Source organism: Phodopus roborovskii, unplaced genomic scaffold, assembly GCF_943737965.1.
Source record: "Phodopus roborovskii unplaced genomic scaffold, PHOROB, whole genome shotgun sequence".
Classification (NCBI taxonomy): domain Eukaryota; kingdom Metazoa; phylum Chordata; class Mammalia; order Rodentia; family Cricetidae; genus Phodopus; species Phodopus roborovskii.
This window is the reverse complement of record NW_026126480.1, coordinates 2,667,063-2,676,630: the sequence shown is the minus strand read 5'-3', so window position 1 is coordinate 2,676,630 and position 9,568 is coordinate 2,667,063. Positions and strand designations below refer to the sequence as shown.

The window sequence follows — 9,568 nt, the reverse complement described above, 5'->3', positions numbered from 1 at the left end:
ATTTGAATCCCTATCACCCATGTGAATCACTAGATGTGGTGGGCACACCTGTGATCTCAGCCTGAGAAACAGGATGGTCCTGGGGCTGCTGGCAGCTATTTCTGTTGGGTGGATGAGTTCCAGGTTCCACAGAGACCCTATCTCAAACAATAACCAGAGAGTGATAGAGGAAGGCACCAACATAGATATAGATATTTCTGATATCTACATGCACATAAGTGCATACATTCCCATGTATGAATGGGTATGTGAGGAGATTTCTAAGTGCTTGTGAGAAAGGTCTAAGAAACCATCCTCCATTTCTTTATAAAAAAAAAAATTCATGGATTATTCATTCATACCTCTCCCAGGTGTAGAAGCAAGTCCACTTCAGATTAATCATTACAACTGGCTATTGTTATTATTTATAAGCATCTATGGAAACCCATGTCCACCACACGTGGCTTGCCCTTGTGATAGTCTACTTTCCTTATGTGACTCCTCCTATCCCTTGAAGTATAATGGTCTCAACTCTGAATAAGTTGGCTATTTCATTAGACTTTAGTCTGCCCTATTTATCAGCTCCATTCTCCCAGGTCCCACTCACTGCCTGTAGAACAGGAAACACGTGTGTGTGCATACACAAGGGAAGGACTTATATTGAAACTAATCAAGTTCTGGAAGTAGATGTGTTAATATTAAAGCATGTTTTAAAACAGACAGTATTACCAAGGGATAAGAAGGCTGTTTCACAATGATACAAAGATCATTCATCCCTTATTTATATAATAATAGGGCTTAAAATGTATGAAGAACTGAAAAGAAGAGGGAAATTTCCTATAAAAGTTGGAAATGTCAGCAACTTGATACTTAATGAGAAAGCTGGTATAAAATAGAAAGAATGAAGAACATTCAAACAGTACTGCGTGCTGGGTATAGTGGCATGTACCTGTATTCCCTGCTTCTCAGGAAGTTGAGACAGGAGAATCATCTGTCTTCCTGGGAGTCTAAGGCCACACGGGCAACACAAACCCTGCCTCTCCAAGCAAAGCAGCACATTCACCCAATTTGTCTTCATTGTTGCTTTCTGGAATTGTTGACACAGCATGTGTATGTATGTATGTATGTATGTATGTATGTATGTAAACATGAAAAATCCAGTTGCACCAGAATCTGCATCATAGATATCAATGCAATTTAAGTGGATTCAAACCCTACCAAGTATGTTCTCCAATCACAACAGAGCTGAATCAGAAATTCAAAAACAGATTAGAAAACCTAGACACTTCTAGATAACCTCACAGGTCAAGAAACTTAAGAGAAATTACAAGACTTTTTAACTTAATAAAAGTAATTTTAATTTTAAATTATGAAGTCTGTGTGAGAAAAAAGGTACTTAGAGGGGAGTTTCTGACATTAAACACACATCCCAACGGGTAAAGTGATCTCAAACCAATGACCTCATCCATGCACATCCTTAAGAAACTAGAAAAAAAAGGGAGAAAATGTAAGTCTTGGGTAAAAATAAGAAAGGAATAATAAATAGCAGAGAAGAAAATTTTCAACTTTAAAACATAAAAAAACATTTTAAAAAATGAAACAAAAAACTATTCAAGATCAAAATAACTGTACTCCATTAGCCAGATTAATGAGGCATCAAATATTTGAAAAGAGAAGACTCATGAGGTCACGGCAGGGTCCACAGATATTAAAAGCATAAGGAAATACTTAAGAACAATTTAATCCTACAAATTTGAAATTTTAGACCAAATGGACATTTCATTTTTTCCTATGATAACTTACAAAGTTCAATCTAAAAGATATCTATAAGTAGAAGGCTGAAATATCTATTATAGATGCTAGATTTATACTTAACAATCCTTCCAGCCAGGAAAACTCCAGGCTCAAAAGTCTTCTGCCGTTATTCTACCAAACATTCAAATAATATCACAATAATGCAAACTCTCTCCCCAAAAAGTGAGAGGTGAAAGGTTGCTGAATCAACACTACCCTAATATCAGCACCGAGCACTGAAGATGTAAGAAGTGCTGGAAAAAACGGTTTGGGAGTTAAAAGCAATTGCTGCTCTTGCGGAGGACTAAAGTGTGGGTCCACAATACTCTGAGTAACTTGTGCTTTTACTAGAACTGACTTGATGCCTCTCAGGTTTCCCAAGAAATCTATTCATTCTGATATGATAAAATTCCAGGACTCCCAAGCAATTCGGTAGGCATTTTTTATTGACTAGTCACAACTTTAAAAAAATAACACCTAAAGAATGTTGCCTCTCTCCGTTTTATAGATGTAGAAAGGAACAAGCGAGAACTAAGACAAAAGCCTTAAGAGGTCTGGTTTGTGACAATGGTTTCCAGTTGTGAGAACTTTATAGAGACCCCAAGTTCCCTGGCTGCTTTGTTGGAACTCACTATGTAGACCAGGCTGACCTGGAACTCACAAAGATCCCCGTCTCCGACTCCCGAATGCTGAAATTAACGCGTGGGCTATCCCACCCGTCTCTCTTGCTTCTGAACAGTTACTTTTTCACTGCATTCAATGAACCCTGTTTTACAGAAGCAGTGTTCTGGGGAACACCGGGAATGCTTGAGGCAGTGAGCGCTCCCTGTGGAACAGCTCTCGGTCCGCTGGAAGTCACCCACAGCACATGGCCCACAGAGCGGGAGATCCAAGAGAAAACAGACAGGGCAAAGGCATCTCAGCCTCCGGTTAACTTCACTGCCAGAGCAGCCTACACCCGCTGGGAGCCGAGCCGCTTCCACTCGGCCCGAGCCGCCGAACTCGGGAGACCCGGAAGCAGGCTGAGAGCCCAGGTGGGGAGAATGGATGGCGGGTTCTGCAGGCTGTACCTGGCCGAGGGCAAGTGAACGTATGCCCTCTGCAGTCGCCTGCCTTCTCTGCTAATCAACAGTTTAGCAGCTCCCGGACCGGAAACCCCTCCACAGGAAGCAGTAGCATCGGCAAGGTCACGTGTCAGCCAAAGATGGAGTCCTGGCGACCTGAGAGAAGGTTGTGGTAAACCCGGGCGCCGGAGAACTTGGACAAGCACCGGCGGCTCGGAGGAGGGCAGACGGCGACGTTCATCCCGCGGAGTGTGAGTAACCATGCCAGTGTTAGGAGATGCACGGGGCAGCAGCCACCGAGGGGAAGCAGTCTGTGCTGAGCCCCTCTTCACTTTTCCACCTACAGGGAAGACCCTGCAGGATTTATTAAATTTGATTTCAGAATTACTGCTAATTTACAGCGTAACAGTGGCTAAATTTAATTATCCGATATTCCATTTTTATGCAGATACTTTCGGGAATATGCGTAGCATTTAGTGTTGGGTTGGTTTGTTTTGTTTTTGAGAAGTAGTTTATAACCCAGGAACTGACGACCCTGATGCCTAAGCTTCCCAACTGCTATTACACGTGCCACCGTGTTTTTTTTATAACTGCCACCGGAAGTGTTTTTTTAGCTGGATCTGCACACAAAAATTCATTTGCCATTCTGACATTCACCCTGCCTGGTACAGAGATCAGCAAACTACTGGCATGTGGGCCATAGTCGGTCTAAAGTGTCTGTCACATCTGTGCCTGCAGAGGACAGAAGAGGGCATCAGATCACACTGGGCCTGGGGTACTTACTATATGGGTGCTGGGAATAAAACTTGGGCACCCTTGGAAGAACAGCTGGTGCTCTTAACTGCTCAGCCATCTCTCCAGCCCCTGATTTTATCTTTAGTCATGTGTATCCTAATGTGGCCTAGTGCACACACCTGCAGTGCCCACGTAAGTCAGAAGAGGGTATATCCATTTCCCTAGAACTGGAGTTACAGTTGTGAGCAAACCTTTCTTGATAGCTGTAAAGCCTGAGGACCCAATCCTGATCTTTTGCAATGTCATTCCCAACTCTTTGGCTCGACACCTAATTGTTTTTACAAAGTGGTTACACTCACTTGAAAAAAAAATACTTTATACTTCCATCGGCAGCATGTCACAGCCTTCCTGAATGCTTCCAAATGAAATTTTTCTGATTTTAACTAACCTGAGTATCTATGTATCTATGTGATCTTAGTTTCCCCTAATGGTTAAAATTTTGTCAAAGGTTACTGGTTTTTTGTTTTGTTTTGTTTTGTTTTCCCCCACTTGACTATTGAATACAAGTTCTTTATGGTTTTCCTGTGCTAAGTTTTCATGTAGCCAAGGATATCCCTGAGCTGATCCTTCTGGGTCCTCTTCCCAAGTGCTGTAACTACAGGCATGTCACCATGTCTGAATTAAACATAATTTTTGTTTTATTCCTGTTGTAAATTGCTTAGGAAATAAGGACTGTGAAGTGTCTACTTCTTAGAAACTCTTGTGTTGTTTTTCATGTTCAGGTTTCTATTGTGCTTTACTGGAGGATGGGGATTTTTTTTTGTACACTTACATATGCATTGGTTTTTCAGATTTTGAAATTCACAACTTTCCAAAGTTTACATTTCAGATGGCTTTTTCTAGATAATTTTTAAAATAGGATTTTCATGTTTTTTAGGTTCAAGATGGAAAATCATAAAGAAAGTGCTGTCAAAGAAGATTTAATAGTTAATATCATATCCAGAAAAGTTAAACAACTTCCTGAGTCAGACAGGTAAGATCCTTTAGTATTAAAATGTCTTTATCAGATTGTCTTAAATTTGCTGGCTTATGTATAATTAACACAGGATATCAAAGGAACAAAACTGTATTTTTGCTTTGATGAAAAAGTAAAGCTCAGAGACACCGTTTTTTTTGTGTGTCACAACTCACTGTAGAAATTGAAAGTAGAACTCGGAGGTATCCTATTGGTGAACCCCCTTTTCTATCCAACTTTTACAGTGATATAAAACTGCATGATCCCATTTATAAATAACATCTTAAAACAACGTTGTTCACCTTTTTTATTTCCATTTATTTATTTATTTAGACTTTTTGAGACAGGGTTTCTCTGTGTACCTTTGGCGCCTGTCCTGGCACTCACTCTGTAGACCAGGCTGGCCTTGAACTTAGAGATCCGCCTATCTCTACCTCTCAAGTGCTGGGATTAAAACCACCACGCAGCTCCTTTTTATTTCTTGTCTTCTCAGTATATCTCTGTATGCTTACCTTTAGTAAGAATACCATGTAATATGTGGCTAGATGAAATGACAGAGCAATGAGTATTTAAAGATCTTTAAAGGAGAAAGATAATTTACAAAGTATGCTGATAATAAAAAGGTATTACACACAACAACAGTGCATTTCTAAAAAAATGTTCTTAGGCCTCATTGTCACACAAAGAATCTGAGTGGGTCACAGTTATGACAAGCTAAGGCTAGGCTGTGTGTGTACACGAGTGCTGAGGTCAGAGGACAACTTTCTGGAGTCTGGTCTCCCCTTCCATGTGGGTCCTAATGGAACTCAGGTTGTCAGACCTGCCTTTACTCAGACTTATTTTACCCAACCATGAGACCTTGGAAAGGAGCTAGTCTAGGAAGAGCAGAAACAGGGTCACAGAAGTGACAAAGTTACGGTGTGTCATATTTGAGGAAACAATATTAGTGAAACATAAGTGGACATAATGTTTTAAGCAGGAAAAATTTGATCCAACTAACTTTATTGTCTATTCCAGCCAGTTTGGATTAATAGATTTAAATTAGGTGAGAGGTAATAGTGAAAGGATCAACATAGTTAAGTAACCCTGGTAGTACAGACAGCATGGTGGGAGCTGAAATCAAAGATGTAAAGTATGACTTTGGAGATTGCTTCATTTTCAACTGGGAAGACCATACCAATTCCACTTTTTGCTGACACCATCTTGAGAGAGAACCTGACCTATATACACTGAGCAGCAGTTAAGAACTTGATAAATTTCAGCCACTGTGTAACCCTTGGCACTACCCCTACACAGACACCCCATTCGGTTGTTTCTGGAGATAAATAACAGAAAATTTAAACAAGGTAAGGAAAACCTGAACAACTGATGTAGAAATGGAGATGACAGGAACAAGGAAGAAAGTGGGCTGACAGTGGTCTCCGCACCAAATTAAAGAGAACGCTGGGAATTAAGCTGGCATTACAAGGTTATGATTTAGCTTGGAAACAATAGAAATGTTTAATTTTAAAACCACAGTTACTATAGTTAGGAGACAATAAAGTGTTCTTTTCAGGTTTCAGTTCCACTGTTTCTAAGCTTTGGTTTCCAAGGTTAAATTAGGGATGATTCCATTTTGTAACTTTTAATTGTGAAAGTGTACAAGTTTCCTGTCTCTTCAGCCCCTACTAAAAAAACAAAACAAAAACAAACAAACAAACAAAAAACAGGCTTTTCACATTGGGACTGTAGTTGTTCAATAGTTCTCTTAATTTTCAGAACCATTTCCCATTTCTAGAGTTCTGAAAACCCCAATTCAGTCTCTTACCATGGGGCCCACTATGAGAATCTCCAAGATGGAGTGCAGCTTTTTTTGTGCCTTTACCAACAAGTCACCTTTATATAACTAGTTCTCAGTGAGTGAAGTGAGAGGTCAAGAAGCACTATCTTATACAATGTAGGGCACTTCACTCCTAGGAAAGCTTTTAAAATAAACAAAAACTACAGAACATAGTGGAGGTAATTTTAGGGTGACCCTGGTGGGTTGAGAAATGAGAAACATGCGTCAGTGAGCCATATACAGATCACAATGCAGTTGGTGGAAACCAGACTGAGTTGTAATTGAAGAGCTTATTCTATTTGTAGGATTCAGTGGTGGTTTTAGGTATTTTTTTTCCAAAATTAAGCATATAGAGCATATATTTTGGCTTAAAATCCATTTCTCTACTTATCTCAAATTATCTATTAAATGTTCATCAATGAGTTATTGTAAACTACCTAGCATAGTATTTCACTTAAATGTCAGTTACCCCAATTTTATAATCTGAATAATATTAATATTTGAGAGAAAAGTAAAAGGAAATACATTAATTTCAAACTAATGAGATAAAGTTGAATATGTTTCTATGTGTAGAAACAAGTTATTCATAAGACACGATGGTTGCAAGTCACTAATAACAGTACTACCTTAGAATGTGTTGTGCTTTTTAGGTACCATGGGAGTTCAAAAGAGCCCTCTCAGGAGCTATTCCATTACATAATTTGGGGCAAGATTCTTTATTAAAATCACAAAATGCATGTAGCCAGTACCACAGTATTCTTATGTATTGCCCGTATTCAAGCCTTTTTAGAATAGAAATGTAGATGTGAAGGTATTAATTTTGGTTGTATATGTCTAATTCTTCCAACAGTGCTATTAAGTTCTGTAACATACCAGAATAGGAGAACTTAACCAAATTGTGGAAACTTATTTTTCCCTCACCCTCAGGAATCTGCTTGAACATGGGTCAGCATATGTTGGACTTAATGCTGGTTTCAGTGGCCTGATAGCAAACAATCTTTTTCGGCGCATCTTGCATGTGACACAAGCTCGACTAGCTTCCAGCTTACCAATGGCTGTGATGCCTTTTGTGACAGCAAGCCTGGCTTATGTAAATTTTGTAAGTTATCCTTTGAGTACAGGTATGTTTTATTTCATTATCCCCTCAGTTTGCCTTAGTGCACACTATGCAGTTTCACATAATACCAAAATATTAATACTAAGTAGCTGTGGGCTGTAATGCAGTGCTTAGGAAAGGCAACAGCTGACTCACATCGGGTCTGCCAGCCAAGCAGTCAGTACATGTGTGTCATCATTTTCCTGATCTGAAGCTGTGTTCCCATAGTGAATGTAAGATCATTCTTGTCACTGAAATGTGAACCCTCTGCTCTTTAAATAAGTATCTTGACCATCATATACACAATTTATTTCCTAGGTGATCTGAACTGTGAGACCTGTGCCATGACCCGGGGTGCACTAGTTGCTTTTGGTCTGGGTGGTATATACCCTATCCTTTTGGCTATACCTGTGAATGGGGGCCTTGCTGACAGGTAGGACTGTTTTCTAATTTAAAATCTTTATTTGTACGACCACCTAAGGAACTCAGAACTTAAAAAGAGCAAATATATTCTTATGTTAAGTCATTTAGACCAAAGGCAGTGGTTCCCTTCTCACAAGTTTTAAAGTAGTTCTGTTGTGCTGTGACTGCCTCTATATATAGTTCAGGCCACTAACCTTCACTGTGTATTGAATGTTTGTTACAAAACAAACCAGTTTGAGTGCTGTATAGGTCTAGCATTAACAGCTGTGTCATATAGAATATCCTAAGAATTTGCACACATCCTAAATATATGTGCACACCAAAATATTCCAGTTACTCTCTGAACTCTTATAGCAATCTATTTTGAGTAGCTCCAGAGGTGAACTAAAGAGGCACAAGAAATCACAATTCTTTGGTTTTGTTTTGATTTTTTTCTAGACAGGGTTTCTCTGTATAACATCACTGGCTGTCCTGGAACTTGAGTTGTAGACTGGGCTGGCCTGAAACCCAGAGATCTTGCCTGCCTCTGCCTCCCAAGAGCTGGGATTAAAGGCATGTGCCACCAATGCAAAACAATCATTTTTAAGACTGAAGAGAAGGCATTTATGAAAATGTCTATGAAGCCAATTACTACCAACAGTGAATATATGCCAATAAAAAAGGAAGGCTGCCATTATCTTTTAGATACTTTTACCTTAAGACTTATAGGACTGACATACTCGATAATCAATATGCTTTCTTACAGGTATGAAACCAGCCCTCTACCACGGAGAGGAAACATCTTAAATTACTGGATTACAGTTTCTAAGCCTGTCTGTAGAAAGATGGTGTTTCCCATTCTACTTCAGACTGTGTTTGCAGCATACCTTGGGTCTAGACAGTATAGACTCCTCATAAAGGCTCTTCAGTTACCTGAACCTGGCTTAGAAAATTCATTGATTTGAAGCAAATATGTACAACAAAAATAAAATGGTGAAAATAATCTATGTCTCTTATATTAAAAATACAGACTTAGAATGTTTTACAAGATACAACTCTGACCTGCAACAAAAGACTACAGAGCAACAAAAGTTGGAACTCCAAATAAAAACTACATACAGGGCATAGTTTTGAGGCTGGGAATGTAAGTTAGTGGTAGAATGGTTTTAGTATGCAAGAGGACCTAGGTTTAATCCATAGCTCAAAAAACAAAAATGTAAAAAAAACGTAATTTCTCTAGTTTGCCCAACACTGTTTCTTAACCACTGCCAGTACCACTCCTTTACATTAAGTCATTTAGTCTATAACACAAGAAAAAAAAAAAAAATGACTACATAGCAATTATGAACAAAGACCTCATGAAGCCAAATAGGAACAGGTTTTTTTTTTTTTTTTTTTTTCTCCCTCTTTTAATTACAGCATATTACTTTACTTTTCTGTTGAGGCTGTTTCCATGAGTGTCACTCATCTTCCTCACAAAGGGTCAATCCCAGCCTATGTCCTTGGAGCTACAGGGTTTAGAAAGTCTCCTTTTTAAGCTTTGAACTATTATGGAGTAGTTTTCTAGATTCTCAGGCTTGAGTTTGTTTTCTATTTTTCCATTTATGGTGCTGAGCAATTTAACCTATAATTCAGTACCTTCCTGAGTAACCCCATTCACAGCC

At 39.1% G+C, this 9,568-nt stretch overlaps 1 protein-coding gene across 1 annotated transcript; it reads left to right on the top strand.

The window, feature by feature from the left end:
• The first annotated feature begins 3,013 nt into the window (after window positions 1–3,013).
• Window positions 3,014–8,907, top strand: Tmem126a (transmembrane protein 126A). Its single transcript, XM_051192243.1, has 5 exons — window positions 3,014–3,088; window positions 4,510–4,605; window positions 7,334–7,527; window positions 7,821–7,935; window positions 8,671–8,907. Exons 2-5 carry the CDS (start codon window positions 4,517–4,519, stop codon window positions 8,867–8,869), a joined length of 597 nt encoding a protein of 198 aa, XP_051048200.1. The 5' UTR covers window positions 3,014–3,088; window positions 4,510–4,516; the 3' UTR covers window positions 8,870–8,907.
• The last annotated feature ends 661 nt before the right edge of the window (window positions 8,908–9,568 follow it).

Bases quoted from the DNA above. Each gene is read 5' to 3' on its own strand.
- Tmem126a (XM_051192243.1), top strand. From the start codon at position 4,517: ATGGAAAATCATAAAGAAAGTGCTGTCAAAGAAGATTTAATAGTTAAT. The intron at 4,606-7,333 runs GTAAGATCCTTT...CCTCACCCTCAG, and splicing joins CAACTTCCTGAGTCAGACAG to GAATCTGCTTGAACATGGGT. The intron at 7,528-7,820 runs GTATGTTTTATT...TTTATTTCCTAG, and splicing joins AAGTTATCCTTTGAGTACAG to GTGATCTGAACTGTGAGACC.